This window comes from Callospermophilus lateralis, chromosome 1 (assembly GCF_048772815.1).
Source record: "Callospermophilus lateralis isolate mCalLat2 chromosome 1, mCalLat2.hap1, whole genome shotgun sequence".
Lineage (NCBI taxonomy): Eukaryota > Metazoa > Chordata > Mammalia > Rodentia > Sciuridae > Callospermophilus > Callospermophilus lateralis.
The window spans coordinates 175,973,943-175,990,036 of NC_135305.1; the positions used below are offsets into that span (position 1 = coordinate 175,973,943).

The 16,094-nt window shown below is 48.6% G+C and overlaps 1 protein-coding gene across 1 annotated transcript in view; it reads left to right on the forward strand.

The window, feature by feature from the left end:
• The window catches only part of Sh3bp5 (SH3 domain binding protein 5), a 69,964-nt gene that overhangs the window by 43,092 nt on the left and 10,778 nt on the right, over positions 1 to 16,094 (forward strand). Inside the window, exon 4 of the mRNA XM_076872697.1 lies at positions 13,476 to 13,640. Within this exon, the coding sequence (XP_076728812.1) occupies positions 13,476 to 13,640 (165 nt within the window). The remainder of the gene's footprint in view (positions 1 to 13,475; positions 13,641 to 16,094) is intronic.

Below are 16,094 nucleotides of genomic sequence, written 5' to 3' on the forward strand. Positions count from 1 at the left end.
TGACTATGAAAAGGAGGCTGAGGGAGGCCAAGAACTTTTTTTTTTTTTTTTTAAAGTGTCAGAAGAAAGAAGATATGATTATTTGACATGAGTTCAGCATGCACAGAACAAGAACGCACAGAAAATGAGACATGCAAAATGGGTTTTGAAGAATCGGTAGGAGCTGGGTGTGGTGGTGCATGCCCGTTATCCCAGCAGCTAGGGAGGCTGAGGCAGGAGGATCACAAGCTCAAGCCAGCCTCGGCAAGTTAGCAAGGCCCTAAGCAACTAAGACCCTGTCTCAAAATAAAAGGGCTGGGGATGTGTCTCAGTGGTTAAGTGCCCCTGGGTTCAGTCCCCAAAACAAAACAAAAAAAAAAAAGAATGAATGAAGAGTAGGAGTCCCCTAGGTGGGGAGGAGGGGACAGGGTAAGTGTAAGAGCCAGAAGTGAGTCTTGGGCCTCTCCGAGTAGAGGAGGAGTGAGAATCTCGGTTGTGCCCTCTTTTTGTTGTGGGTGAGCCATACCACCAGATATGCCCATTAGAAAGATTACCGGCTATCCTCCATGCAATTATGTGGGACTGAATTTTTACCCATGTGGTGTTTAAATTGATGGGGGGAGGATAAAAGAAGCCAGGGGCAGGGTATTAGCTCCCCACCACGTGCCAGGTGCTCACACAGGGAGTCTGGCCTGTAGTCATGCTGCTAAGTCCTTCTGATCCCAGTTTCACACCCACGCTGGCCACATGAGATTGCAAGAGGGAGACCAGTTACAAAGCTTTAATAATAATCCAGCTAAGAACTGATGCTGGGCCCATCTGCTGAGGTTTCCTTAGGACTCTCGTTTGTTACAGTTGGGGGTGGGGAGGGGTTGAACAGTCTTGGCCAGAGCCCTAGGCAAAGGGGAAGTGCAGGTGTGGGTGTGGAACTCATTAATCTAAGGGGGTGGCCCAATGGGTTCTGTGTTTTGTTTTGTTTTTTGGTACTGGGGATTGAACCCAGGGGTGCTTAATCCTTAAGCCACATTCCCAGCCCATTTTATTTTAATTTTTATTTTGAGACAGGATCTCACTAAGTTGCTTAAGGCCTCACCAAATTGCTGAGGCAGGCCTTAAATTTGAGATCCTCCTGTCTCAGCCTCCCAAGCCCCTGGGATTATATTCGTGCCCACTGTGCCCAGCTATGGCTTTTGTTTTGTTACCAGGGATGGAACCTAGGATCACGTGACCACTGAGTGTGGCTTTTCTGTCATCGGTATCATAAGTCTCACCAATGGTGAGGTGGAATGATGTGAGCGGGTCCATGTTTATACTTTTTCTCTATAGTGGTCAGAGCCAGGAGGCCTGGATCTGAGTGTCAGACTCTTTTCCTGTGTTTCCATGCGTCCTTGGGTGTGAAACCGGGCTCAGTAGTACTTACCAGCAGGACTACAGGCTGGCAACTCAGGGGGGGTTTAATAAACACCCTGCCCTGGCTCCTTTTATGCTCCTTCCACCAGGGCAGTGGAAGTGGGGTGCAGGGAGGGGCGGGCTCACCCCAGCACCTGCACTTTGGTTTTTGGCTCTCTTGTCTTACGCAGGCAACAGTTGATTCTTGTGTTCTCTCATTGCCAGTCTCACAGGCATCTCATTGTTTTTTGGTTTCTTTGATTCAGTTGTTATTTTAAAATGTGCCCCCTCCCTTTTTTTTTTTTTTTTTTTTGGTTTCCCAGTTTTTGAGTTGCAGTTTCTTGAATTTGATTGTGTAGCAGGGAAATAGCAAGAACATCCACTGAACTAAAGGCTTCCACACTTTTGACCGCTTCCTCTGTTGGAATTCCTCAAGTATACATCAAAGTCACCCCCCAATAGCTGAAAACATCTTGCTGGTCACATCCCATCTCCTCACCTGCTCTGGCTGGCTTTCTTGGCTATTTAAAGTTGTTCACAGATACCATATCATTTCAACCCTAAATACTTATTTCTCTAACCCAAGAACCTTTAAAAGATCACATCTTCAGGGCTGGGACTGTGGCTCAATGGTAGAGCACTTGCCTAGTACATGCAAGGCCGTGGATTTGATCCTCAGCACTACATAAAAAATAGATAAAGATCACAAGATCACATCCTTGCACCTAATAGTTCTTTTTTTTTTTTTTTTTTTTGGTACTGGGGATTGAACCCAGGGCCACTTAACCACGGAGCCACATCCCCAGCCCCTTTTGTATTTTATTTAGAGACAGGGTCTTGTTGAGTTTCTTAGGGCCTCACTAAGTTGCTGAGGCTGGCTTTGAACCTGAGGTCCTCCTGCCTCAGCCTCCCGAGCTGCTAGGATCACAGGCGTGCACCATAATGCCAGGCTACTGCGGTTATTTTGGGTTTTATAAGTAGTGTGGACCACCCCTCTTCCTTCATTAGGCTGGTGCTGTACCTAGCAACATAGTTTTGAGTTTAAAGAAAGAACTGGGTGATAGGTAAAAAGCAGAGCAATTCTTGACTTAGAAACAAGTTTTAAATTTGTATCAAAGAGCAATTTTATAAACTTCTAATGGAAAAAATTGCAAAGGTCCAATAATAAGGAAGATGACAAAATAGCCCTTTGGTGCCCCATCCTGCTGACTCCCACCTGCTCCTGTCTCAGGCAGACACTGCTTTACAGAGTGCTGTACTGTGGGCCCTGATGGGAACCGTGTATTTTCAGTACTGTAACTAAGGCTTCCTGGGTGTTATCAGAGGCCTTGGCATTCTGATCCGGGAAGTTCAGTGACTTATTCAAGGTTGTAGGCCCAAAACAATGGTCATTGTTGGTGCCTGGAATGTGCCCTGTGCCTCCCGGTTCTCTGGACAGTTTGCGGTCTCATAGTGGCCCGATTGTCCTGGCCGATCAATGCCAGTTCTGTGCAAGACATTGGAATGTGTCTTTTGTTAGGTTCTGGTGCGGTGAGAGCTGGGTCCCTGGAGATTAGAGAGCCACAGGGGCCTATTTGCCCATGTGGCATTGATGGGAAGTATGGCAAGCTCTGCAAAACCAGGACATGGAGAGCTGCTGGCCACCTGGTTCCCTCTCTGCTGGAGGGGAGGGAGGAGAGGGGTCAGGATCAAAGCTTTGCAGAGGGCATCTGATACCTCAGTCAGACACTACTCCCAGGCCCAGCATCCCAGTTCCTTATCTGCCCGTCTCTCTACTCCTGTGCTTCATCCTTCCGGTCAAAGACCAGCATCTACGAATTAGCTACAAAGGACTGTCATGGGGCATAATTACAGAGCACATGGACTCCTCCCAGTTCTTCCCTGCCCTGTGGCTTAAAGCATCACTGTCACTCCCTTCAGCCGATGATGACCAGGCTTATTATACCTGGTCATATTAATATTATGACCCCAGTAGAAGGGCGAAATGGCTCTTTTTTTTTTTTTTTTTTTTTTAGTACCATGAATTAACCCAGGGGCACTTAACCCCTGAGTCACATCCCCAGTCCTTTTTTGTATTTTTTTTTTTTTTTTTTTTTTTTTTTAGAGACGGGTCTTACTGAATTGCTTAGGGTCTCCCTAAGTTTCTGTGGCTGGCTTTGAACTCAACTATCCTCCTGCCTCAGCCTCCTGACCCACTGGGATTACATGTGTGCACCACAGTGCCCAGTGCAATGGCTCTTTGACAGGTGTGTGTGTGTGTGTTAGACCTTGAGATGAGGAGTTGCAGATGCGTGGACTGATGGTGGGGGAGGCGGAGGCCGATGCAGAAGGAGGGCAGGGAGGTACAAAAGCCTTGCTGGTCGTGGGGGAACCCACTGCCGCACAGGAACTCTGATTTAGTGCACTTTTGAACAACTTGGAGGCGGGATGTGTGGCACGTGCGTTGTGGGGCAGAGGGAATGTATGTGTGGTTGACATGGCAGAAGGGAAGGTCACCTGGATTGGGGTTGGTAGAATATACAGTCTTGTCCCTTTGAACAGGCCATTTGACTTGTTGGACTCTTGAATTTTAATCTATAAGAAGAAATGGTTGGTCTGTATCATTTCTGACTCCTTGCTTTTAGAGACCCTGTGGTTTGGTGGGTCAGGGGTCTATGTGTGGTGGTGCCTCCCTGGGGAGCTATTGGGACATCTGGACCTTGGGCCCTGCTGTCTAGCCCTTGGCACTGGCTGGTGCCTCCCGCCTGGCTTCTGACTCTTGTCAGCCTGTAGTTCTTTTTTTTTTTTTTTAATTTTTGGTAGCAGGGTTTGAACCCAGGGCCACCCAACCACTGAGCCACATCCACAGCCCTTTTTTGTATTTAATTTAGAGACAAGGTTTCACTGAGCTGCTTAGGGCCTCCCTAAGTTACTGAGGCTGGCTTTGAACTCATGATCATCCTGCCTCAGCCTTTGGAGCCGCTGTGATTACAGGCGTGTGCCATGGCACCCAGTTGCCAATCTGTAGTTCTGCAGCAGGTGGACACCACTCCAGTCCAGACAGTATGAGCAGGAAGCCCAGGAAAGAATATGGGTGCACCCTTCTGCCAATGGTGGGCAGGAAGAGCACAGCATCTGTTATGTCCCTGAAGGATTTGATTGGGGATGCATTACTCTCAGAGGACCCACTCTGCATGGCTGGCAAGCCATATACGTTGCCAGTCATGGTGAAGGGGATGGAAATGTGGGAAGGAATCCTGGGAATGAGCTGGCTGACCAGCTTCCACAAGCTGATTGGGCTAAGTAGCATTCTGTGTCCTGGGAGATCCAAGGCTAGGGATCCCTTCCTGCTGGTAAGTTTTAGATGAGTTAGGGGGACTCTGTAGGGCCATAGGTGGTGCCAGCCTGAGGCAAAGGGACAAATGCTGCCCGAGTGGAATAGGAGGCCCTTTTGCATGGTTTGGATGTGCATTCTGTATCCAGAAGCAAGTTTCGGGCTCATGTCCAGCACTGAAGATAAACAGAGGTGGACTCAATCCTGGGGGACCCTCCCCAGTGTCCCCAGCTGAAACCTTTGAGTCAAACACTCTGGACAGTCTGAGACCTTAGGTGACCCAGGAATTGGGACCATTCTGCAGAAACTGGGTCAGAAATTTCAAATATATCCAAGCAGCTCTGGAGGCTGAGGCAGGAGGATTGCAACTTCAAAGCCAGCCTCAGTGACTTAGTGAGGTGCTAAGCATCTCAGTGAGACCCTGTCTCAAAATAAAATACAAAAAAGGGCTGGGGATGAGGCTCAGTGGTTAAGTGTCCTTGGATTCAATCCCTGGAAATGCCCCCCCCCCCAAAAAAAATTCAATATATACAAGTAGAGAAAAGAATACAGTGGGCCCCTGTGAATCATTCACCTTCCCCAGTGAACCACTAGCTGATCTTATTTCCTCTGCAAACATCTCCCACTCCCAGCTCTTTGTTCTCACTTGTAACTATGTTTTGAACCAAGTAATAGCTGTTTAATTTTTATTTAAGCAATTCGTCTTTAACCCCAGGACAGAGCAAAACTGTTTGACCTTTGTTTTTCCTAACCCCCTGGGGCCCCTTGGACAGATGATATATTAACAGCTGTGTAGCCATCCACTGATAAGGCTGCTGGCCCTGTGGCTCTTCAGATCACTGTTTCCTCATATTTCTCTAAGGATGTAATTCAGACCAAAGATCTTTTATTTAGTTTATAGCATATGTAGATATATACATACACACACACACACACACACACACACACAAAATTTGTTTTTTGGTACTAGGAATTGAACCCAAGGGTACTTAACCCCTGAACCATATCCCGAGCCCTTTTTACATTTTATTTGGTGATAGGGTCTCACTGAGTTGCTTAGGGCCTTGCTAAATTGCTGAGGCTGGCTTTAAACTTGAAATCCTCATGCTTTAGCCTCCTAAGCTGCTGGGATTACAGGTGTGCACCACCATACCCCCCACACAAATATATTTTATAATACATTTTTGGAAATAATCTACAGTGTCGTAATGGCTCAGACTGTACATGGTAACCTTTGAGTCTGAGTAGAATTGATGCCCCCGTAAGTTTGAATTTTCAGATCTATAAAGCACTGAGTTGGGGTACAGTTTAGTGGTGGTGTTAGCCAGTGGCACTAATATGGGGGAAGTGAGGCTGGGTTGTAAACACTTGCTGCTCCGGATATATTCAGGATCAAACTGGCAGGAAAATAGGTTTTATTCAATTCCAGCTTTGAAGGAAAATAGAAGGAAAAAAAATTTTTTTAAGAGTGCATTTGCTGGCTGGGTGTGGTGGCACACTCCTATAACCCCAGCGACCCAGGAGGTTGAGTGGTTAAGTGCCTTTAGGTTCAGTCCCTGCTACCAAAACAACAACAACAACAACAACAACAACAAAAAAACAACAACAAAAAAGGCACTTGCCTAGCACACATAAGGCACTGGTTTCCGTCCCCAGTACTGCAAGACAGAACAGTGGCAATAGAGTCAGATGGAAATAGTGGAAAGCCACTGTTATAAATTAGTAAAGTGTGATATGGATGAAACGATTCACTAGATCAAATCTGCCATTTTGAAGTAGAAATGGATTGATCCTCGTAAATTTGACTAAATAATAAAAGTGAAAAAATTAGGAACACCGGATGTTAAAATCAAGGAATCAAATGAACTAAATGGAATTCTCCATACGAAATGATTTTGAATGGAAACTGGGATTACAGGCACACGCCGATGCATCCAAACCCTTTTTTAAAATTGTGAGACAGGATTTAAGTGGCTGAGGCTGTCCTCGAACCTGCAGTCCTCTTTGCTTCAGCTCCCTGAGTTGTTGGGATCACACCAACAGGCTTGGCTGGGGATGATTCTGATACAATGTTTTTATCCAAAATGACCTCAGGCGCAAAATGTACCAGAAATGGCTAGTACCCATCTCTGGTTGCTTGCTACTTAACCTGCTGCAGAAGTTTGAAAGGGGAATAGGAGGAACTTTCTAAGATGGAAAGACTCAGGGGAGTCTATCAACCGCTGATCCCTAGGATTCCCCAGAAAATAGGTAGAAATCACAGCTTTAGTAAAATTGACAAAAGATGTCGTCTCTTTTCCACTTTGATGCAGAGGCTCACAGGGGGTTTGGAACAGGTTTTCAAAGCGGTTTGATCTTCCTCAGATAGGTTGGAAAGGGATCTGAGAGTTCTTCATGAACTTCTGGCTGGGGGAGGATTCGTTCCAGCCCTGTGTACAACCTCCTCCGCAGAGAGGCAAGGACAGAATTGTACCATATTGAAACATAAAAACAGGGACAGAAAGCCCCTGGACCTTCTTCTGGCCTTGTGGCAGCCGGTTCATCCCAGCCCAGGCACTCAGGAGGAGGAGAAGCTAGTTCCTCCCTCTCCTCCCTGTGTAGTGCTTACTGCCCACTAAGGTCCCTGCTGGCCTCATGCTTGAAAGCCCTGCTTCTCCCAGGCCACCGTCTGACTAGTCTTTGGGAAAAAGTCCCCTCCCCCACACTCCTCCCAAGGTCTGCTCAGGCATCCAAGGGTTCTGCAAGTCTCTCACTTTTTCTTTTTTTTTTTGGTAGTGGGGATTGAACCCAGGGACGCTTTACCACTGAGCCACATCCCCAGCCCTTTTTCATACTTTATTTAGAGATGAGGTCTTGCTGAGTTGCTTAGGGCTTCACCAAGTTCCTGAGGCTGGCTTTGAACCCGTGATCTTCCTGCCTCAGCCTCCCAAGCCACTGGGTTTACAAGTGTGCACCACCTCACCCACTCCTTTCCAGTTTTCAGAGCTAACTGGCTGGTGTGTTCGTGAGATCCGTGTGAGGACAGGAACCCCATCTAGGAAGTGGCAAGTCATGTGTGGTCTGTGTTCCCATCCTCGGCCCCTCTGCTGATCTCCTTGCTGACAGGTAGACTCACCAGTGGTAACATTAGTCAAGTGTCAGAACGACCCAGCAGAAATAGCCGCAGACCAGCAGTTGGGGCTCTGGGTTCCTGGCTCTGGCCGGCTGTGCGGTATCGGCAAGTTCCCTTGCAACTCTGGGCTCTCCTTAGGAAAATGAGGGGCTCACCAGGCATGGTGGCACATGCCTGTAATCCCAGAAGCTCAGGAGGCTGAGGCAGGAGGATCGTGAGTTCAAAGCCAGCCTCAACAACTTAGTGAGGCCCTAAGCAACTAGGTGTCTCTAAACAAAAAACGAGGGACTTAACCTGGGAAGTCTGTCAACTTCCTTCCACCTCTGTCACAGCCACATTGCAAATGTCTGGATGCTCTTGTTCTGAGAGCAGTTCTGGGCTGGTGTGGACGTGAGTCACGGTCATGACTGCAGCCCGTCTCCCTTCTCAATGGACAATGGCAGCCCTCTTTGCTGATGACACTTTGTGGGACGCCTGTGCATTTCCAAGTGCTTCCCGGTCATGCTCGGGACAGCGTGTAATGAAGGTCACTTATCGCATCCATTCATGAGCAGCCTTTTAAAATTCTCCCCGTGGAGCCGTTTCCCTGAAAGCTGTCAGGATCTATGAGTCAGGAAGATAGTGAACATTTCCCCGTGTCGCATCCTACAGCTCAGACCCGAGCCCTTCCAACGTTTTCCTCCTCGGTTCTATTATAAGCCGGGCTCCTCTCCTGCCTTTGTCCTTTGGGAGTGAATCATCGTGTGACTTGTTCACATGAGGGAGCCAGTGAGTGACGGTCCTTATTCCAATTACACACTAATACCAGGGCCTGGGTCCTCTGTGAGGGTCTGAAGGTTAAACTGGATTGGAGGTGCCAAAGACTTCTAGGCATCCTCTTTCATGTCTAGTGTGAGCACTAAATAGCCAGTGCTAAATTTGCTTCTGACTCTGGAGGTCACGGGTCCCATGATGACACTGGAAAGTAGCCTCGGGTGCAGCCGCCTCTGTGAGCTGCGTGTGGAAACCGAGATGTGGCCTGGCCTGATGGCTGACCCCTTTCCCCCTGAGGAGCCTTCCCTGTGAGACCTTTCACACCGTACTCTCTCCCTTCCTTGTATTCCCATGGTATTTTACACCTCTGTGTCTCGTCAAGGCCGGCCTTGTTTTAGGGTTCCTAGTGAACTGAATTGGAGTCCCTTGTTTAGATGTGGGTTTAGCCCTTCCAGAGCTGAGCCTCCAGAGGGACTTAATAAATGTTGGATGAACTGTTCTGCTAGTGACAAGCAATAGGGTACTCCCCCTCCTCCAGGGCTCCTGCCTGGTGCTTTCCTTGTGTGTGTGGTTTTAGAAATGTATTTTTCTGGGCCGGGCACAGGGGTGCATACCTGTGATCCCAGCTGCTCAGAGGCTGAAGCAGGAGGATCATAAGTTTGAGGCCAGCTTGAGCAACTTAATGAGACTCTGTCAGAATTTAAAAAAAAAAAAAATTAAAAGGGCTGGGGGAGTTGCTTGGTAGTAGAGCACTCTTGGGTTCAATCCTCAGGAGGCTGTGGCAGGAGGATCACCAGTTCAAAGCCAGCCTCAGCAACTTAGCAAGGCCCTAAGCAATTTAGTCAGACCCTGTCTCTAAGTAAAATATTTTTTTAAAAAGGGAGTAGTGTGGTATGGTTGGAGATGTGTCCCAGTGATTCAGTGCCCCTGTGTTCAGTCCCCACCTCAAAAAAAGGGAAATGTGATCTCTAGCATGTACCTCAAAACTTCCTAGTTTAAAGCTTTTTCTACATATTTAGATATTTGTTAAAGCAATGCCTTTTTTTTTTTTTTTTTAAATGGGGAATTAAACTCAGAGGCACTCAACCCACTGAGCACATCCCTAGCCCTTTTTATATTTTATTTAGGGACAGGGTCTTGCTGAGTTGCTGAGGCTGCCTTTGAATTTGTGATCCTCCTGCCTCAGCCTCCTGAGCCACTGGGATTAGAGGTATGTGCCACTGCGCCCAGCAGCAGTGCCCTTTTGATACCCATAGCTGTCTTAGTCTGTTCAGACTGCTGCAAAACAGCACCGCAGCCTGGGTGGCTAGACATTTAGTTCTGACGGTTAATTCTGGAGGTTGGAGAGTTCCAAGATGAAGGTACCAGCAACTTCACTGTCTGGTGTGGGTTCTCTTCAGGCCTGTAGAAGGCCACCTTTGCCTTGTGTGCTCACATCCCCTTTCTTGGTCCCTGTCAGTGAGGGAGTCCCAGTTCTTTTCTTATGTTGGTACTAACCCTGTCACGAGGGCCTCACTGTCATGACCACATCTAACCCTAACTACTTCCTTCACCTCCCAAGACAGTGAAATTGGGGGCTGGGGCTTCTACGTGTTGATACGGTAGGGGACACAAACATTTAGTCTGTGACAGGAGCCCTCCTGCAGGTCCACCCCATGTTCGTTGCTTCCTCATTAGCTGCAAATTAGTCACAGGGGCACATCGCCTTATCCTCGAAGCCTCTGCTCCCAGGGAACTTGAGGGAACAGGCAGTGGGTGTGGACCAGACGCCCAGCGTCAACTTGAATGAATGGACCGGTAAGTGGGCAACTGATGGAGACATGCCACCTGGTGTCTGGGTTGCGTATAGACTGAGCCCTGCCCTTAGTTGGACTGTGATAAGTGACATGACAAGGTTGGTATGCTTCTGATGTCACAGTACAGGAGAGAACGAATCTTGCAGAAACTTCAGAAACTTGCTGGGAATTTGCCAGAGAGCGTGTTTTAAAAGGCCACATCAAACAGGCTTCCTGTCCCCTCTCTGGTTCCCTTATTTGTGTGGCCAGGGTGTGAAGAAGTGCGGGCTGAGGTATAGCAGCTGTTTCAGAAGGTCCCCATGAGGGTGTCCCTTTTCTTTATATGCAAGCAGGAGAACTGGGGGAGGAGAGTCTACTCTTAAGTGGAGCTGAATGGGAATTCTAAGATTTCCTAGAAATAAAAAAAAACAAATAAGATTCCATTCTAGAAAGTGCTAGGAGCCCATGGGATGAATCATCATCTCCTGGAGTTGGTTTGTAGCTGTAGGTAGTCTGTAGGTGGAGGAAGGAGCTGGGCCTCAGCCCTGCCTGCAGCCTGTCTGGGCAGACCGAGGCCCGGAGCTGTCTCACCTGGAACAACCAAGGGTGGGCTGGAGGCCCAGCTGGGAGGCCGAGACCTACTGAGAGGGCATGATGCCATCTGTTTCTTAGCAGGTCACTCAGTTCTAGTAAAGTGAGCAATTTTTAATACTGCTGTGTGGCTGAGGTTCACCTGAGTGAATGTAGGTGCCTGCCTGGTCCTGGATCTCCACAGCAGGTAGGTTCTGCCAGCCACTTTGGAGGGTTAGCCTGGCATTCATTCAAGATTTCTAGTCGATTCTTTTTCAAAAATTCACTCTCACCAGGTGTGGTGGTGCATCCCTGTAATCCCAGCGGCTCAGGAGGCTGAGGCACGAGGCGAGTTCAAACCCAGCCCTGGCAACTTAGTGAAGCCCTAAGCAACTTAGAGAGGCCCTGTCTCTAAATAAAATATAAAAATTAGGGCTGGGGATGTGGCTCGGTGGTTAAGCACCCCGGGTTCAATCTGTCAGTACCCCTAAAAAATCATTCTCCGGCTTTTTGTCAACTCTCTTATAGATACTAGGTTTTATAATAGGTCTTCAGAGCCTCAGATGCTTCCTCCTGGCCTGCTGTGACCCTGCTGTTGAAAGAGATCTGTGTCCTTCAGTCCTCGGGTAGGAGTCCTTCTTCCTGAGGATTTCCTCCTCAGTTCCATCTGCTGGGAGTCATTTTTCCTTCACATTCCCGGCTGGTGTTTCCCTCTGTCCTGGGACACTCTCCTGGGCGACTCTGCAGTCTGTACCAGCCTCTGGTCTCTTCCACGCTGATTTCACTCCTGGAGGGCTGGGTGTGTGGCAGGGCGGTAACCAGGGGTGCCAAGGATCGTTTCTTGCCCCGGGGGCTGGGGTGCTCCAGCTCTGAGGTTTCTTGTTTCCCTTAGTGTCCTCAGCCTGTGGTTTCTGAAAAGTTCCTCCAGGTCACGTGAGAGTCACTCTGGGGAAGGGCGAGGCCCCTGGCCTTCCCCAGTCTTGAGTCCCAGGGGTTGTCCCTTGGGTGCCCCTTCAAGGCTCAAGTAAATGACTTGGGGACCTGGTTAACCAAGGGTGGAGGTGGGTGGGTGCTGCAGCGACTTCCTGAGCTCCGATGGGGAATTCAAGGCAAGCCTATAGAAAATGGCAGCTGGCCCGTTTCTCTGCTCATTTCCTATGGTGCGGCACAATTAGTCCCGTGGACCACTCTCGGGGTAGGGGTGTCTGCTGTCCAGAAGATGTCCTGGTAGCCGTGGTGAGATTAATTTTAATAACTTAAAATTAATCATTTTTAAATTGATTTCAAATTTTAATTTATTTTATAGAGCCTGGTAGATCCAAATGTTATTTCATCATATGATTTTAAATTTTTTGGGGGGGCGGGGGTGGGTACTGGGGATTGAACCTAGGAGTGCTTAACCACCGAGCCACATCCCCAGTCCTTTTATATTTAGAGACAAAGTCTCCCTAACTTGCTGAGGCTGGGTTTGACCTCAGTATACTCCTGCCTCAGCTTCTTAAGCCCCTGGGATTCCCAGCATGCCACCACCCCTGGCTGATTCACATTTTTTAAAATATTTATTAGTTTGTGACCATATTTGCATTATTTCTACATAATTTTTTTTTCCTTTTTATTGGTGCATTATAATGTACGTAACAGTAGGATTTGTTATAATATATTCATACACGCACACAAAACCGTATAATTGGATCAGTTTCACTCTCCAGTTCCTCCCCTTTCCCTCTCCTCCCTCCCTCCCCTTCTTCTATCTGATTGACATTTTTATTTTATTAGTATCATTTATTTACTTTTGGTGGTGCTGGGGAACACTCTATCCCTGGGCTACATCCCTGGTACTTTTTATTTTTTCTTTTGAGATAGGGCCCTGCTAAGTTGCTGAGGCCGGCCTTGAACTTAGAATCCTCCTGCCTCAGCCTCCCAAGTCTCTGGGATTACAGGCATGTTCAACTATACCTGGCCAATAGAAAATTTAATGTATAACTGTCTTGTCTTTTGTACTAAGTCTTTAAACTTAGGGGTGTTTTGCACTCAGTGTGGAATAATCACCATTCAGATGCTCAAGGGCCATATGTGGCGGATTTGGATGTATGGTCAGCTATACTATAGGTTGCTTGCCCCACTCGATGTCCCTTGGAAGCAGTGACTCTGTTGTTACGATGAGGTCCTTCCCATTGCCTGGCTGGTGCTGTTCCTGCCCCATCACTGGTGTCAGTGTGGATTGAGTGGGGGACCAACTGGTGGTGACAGAACTGGGTCAGGGCCTACACTGCTGGCAACCTGGTCACAGCCAGCTTTGGGGAAGCCTGTGTACGCACAGCCATGACTCCCCATCCACAGAACGAAGCCAGGGGATGCTGTCTGGTTCTGACATGTCATGATCTGGGCAGGGAAGGTGTTGGGGACTACCTTGTTAACCTTGGCCTTATCAGTGAGGCCTGGAGGTGCCAACCTGTTCCCCCAGCTGAGCAGCAGAGCTGGAGGGGTGTGTCTTGGGCCTGGGCAGCTCAACATTTGGAGGGTATGGACCCTGGGGTCCCTGCCATGATTGCCTGAGGCCTCACGAGGGTTCTTTCTTGCACAGGCTCAGCTGGAGGCTCAGAAAGCCACACAGGACTTCCAGAGGGCCACCGAGGTGCTCCGTGCTGCCAAAGAGACCATCTCCCTGGCCGAGCAGCGGCTGCTGGAGGATGACAAGCGGCAGTTCGACTCCGCCTGGCAGGAGATGCTGAATCACGCCACCCAGAGGGTAGGACTCATAGCCTCGAGTCCGTGTGTGTCCGTGTGTGTGTGTGTGTGTGTGTGTGTGTGTGTGTGTGTGTGTGTGTGTGTCTCTGGTCTGGGTCTGTGTTCGTGTGTGTGCAGTGGTTTCCCCCAAGCATAGTTAACAGAATCCCAGTTTTGCCTAAAAGCATTCTAAAAGCCACAGGTTAACTTCTTGTGGTCTCTTGGCTGGGCCTGGCCCTAAGTCGTACTCTGGGATGACAGTCACCCAGTGACAGTGGGGCTGCCCTTTCTCTCTGTTGCTTAATTCGTCTGAATTAGATCATCCCTGAAGGTCTTGACAGTGGACTTGGGCTTCCCACAGGAGCCGTGTTGTTTCCAGGGCTGTCTGGGTTTTGAGTGCCAGATGGAGGCTCTTGATGAATAGTCTCTGCTAGGCACAGTGGTAGTGTGTCTGTGATCCCAGCCACCTGGGAGGCTGAGGCAGGAAGATCGCAAGTTTGAGGCCAGCCTGGGCACCTTAGACCCTATCTTAAAAAAAAGAAAAAGAAAAAAAAAGTGTCTGTGTAATCCCAGCGGCTTAGAAGTCTGAGGCAGGAGGATTGCGAGTTCAAATCCAGCCTCAACAAAAGTAAGGCACTCAGCAACTCAGTGAGATCCTGTCTCTGAATAAAATACAGAATAGGGCTGGGGATGTGGCTCAGTGGCTGAGTGCCCCTAAGTGTAATCCCTGGTTACCACCCCTCCACACACACACACAAAGTGTGAAGCCATGCTGGGTGTTCATTTAGGGTGTGCATATGCTGGTAGTGGAAAGTGGGGGGTCATGATGGGTAAGATCAGAATGAAGTAGGCGCTTGGGCCTGGGTTTCCAGGTTGAGGCTGGGATTCAGGGAGCCTGCATAGAGTAGGAAGTGGACAGTGGATGACCTTTCTCTAGTATGAGACTCACTGGGATTTAGGCTGTTATCTGTTGTCTCTTTAGCAGATCCCAGGACCTCTTTGGTCACCCTGCTCAGAATCAGAAGTGGTCCTGTCTTGATTTATTTGGGCTGCTACCATAGAATGCCACAAACTGAGTGGCTTATAAATATCAGACGTGTATTTCTCATGATTCTGGAGACAGGGAAGTCCAAGACGAAAGTTCCGGAGGATGCATCTGGCAGGGATCTGTTTCCTGGTTCATTAGAGGGCTGTCTCCTCACTCCATGGAGGGGCAAACTAGCTCTTAGGCCCCTTTTTATAAAGGTCCTAATTCTACCCTCAGGACCTATCACCCCCAAAGGCCTGGCTCCTAATACCGTCGCTCGGGGGATTGGGTTATAACATGAGTTTGGGGGGATGCAAACTTTCAGATCATAACAAGTAGGGACAGTTGCTTGGCTCGGTGACACTTGCTAACTCTGCGGAGCTTACCAGGGGTCTTACAGCATGTTCTGGATACCACTCTTCTCTTCCAGGCCTGGCTCCTGAGTTGCTCCTGGGATGTCCTGGCCTGTGTTCTTGGCATCCCTTGGCAGTAGCCTCAGTCTATCGTGCACACTCTGTCCCATTCTAGGTTGAGAACACAAGAGCCAGAAAAAGAATGTAGAAGCAAGGCCAGAGGGTTAGTAGACAAGTGCTTGAGTGTCACTTTAGTGGCTGCAGCCACTCCCACCAAGACCTTGCTGATGAGGCTGAAGTGACATGCGGAGGAGTGGGGGTTGCAACTCTGGTCTGGTGTCTCCCTGAGAGCTGCCTGTGGGACTGGAATAGAAAAGTCAGGAGCCCATGCCAACGGCTTCTCCCTTTTCAGCGTCACCTGCCACAGCTGTTCAAGTCCTGGGGTATCTAATAATTAAAGATGGCCTTGAGCGTCCTTAAATAGAAAGCCTGACACACAAATCACTTGAAGACTCAAATCTGCGTTGACTTTATGCCACCTCCCCTGGAAGCCGGAGGCACTCTGGCCTTGCCTGGCTTCTGTGGCCTTGAGTCTCCTGCCCCCTAGTGGTCATGATGCTCATAGAGCTAAACATAGGCGGGAATTGTTTCCCTGCATCAGCTCCTGAAAAAACACACAAAGGGAGGAGGATGGTGATCTAGGGAAATCACAAGACAAAGCCTGCTAGGTGTAAAAGGACAAAACACTAAAGGAAATTCGAACTTAGCTGCAGGTTCACCTTTCTTTTTGGTACCCCTGACACCCAGCTGAAGATCCACGCCAGCCTTTAAGAAATGATTTCAGAAGTCATTGACTCTGTTCCTTAAAGAACGAAATAGATGGTTGTGGTGTATGCCTATAATCCCAGCAGCTCAGGAGGCTGAGGCAGGAGGATTGCGTGTTCAAAGCCAGCCTCCACAACAGCGAGGTGCTAAAGAAACTCGGTGAGATCCCCTCTCTCAATAAAATACAAGGCTCCAGAAAGTATCTGCCACTTTGTCTTGCTTCTGGATACCCCAGGAAGCTAGTTCTTCCTATTGCCTGTTCTAAATCATC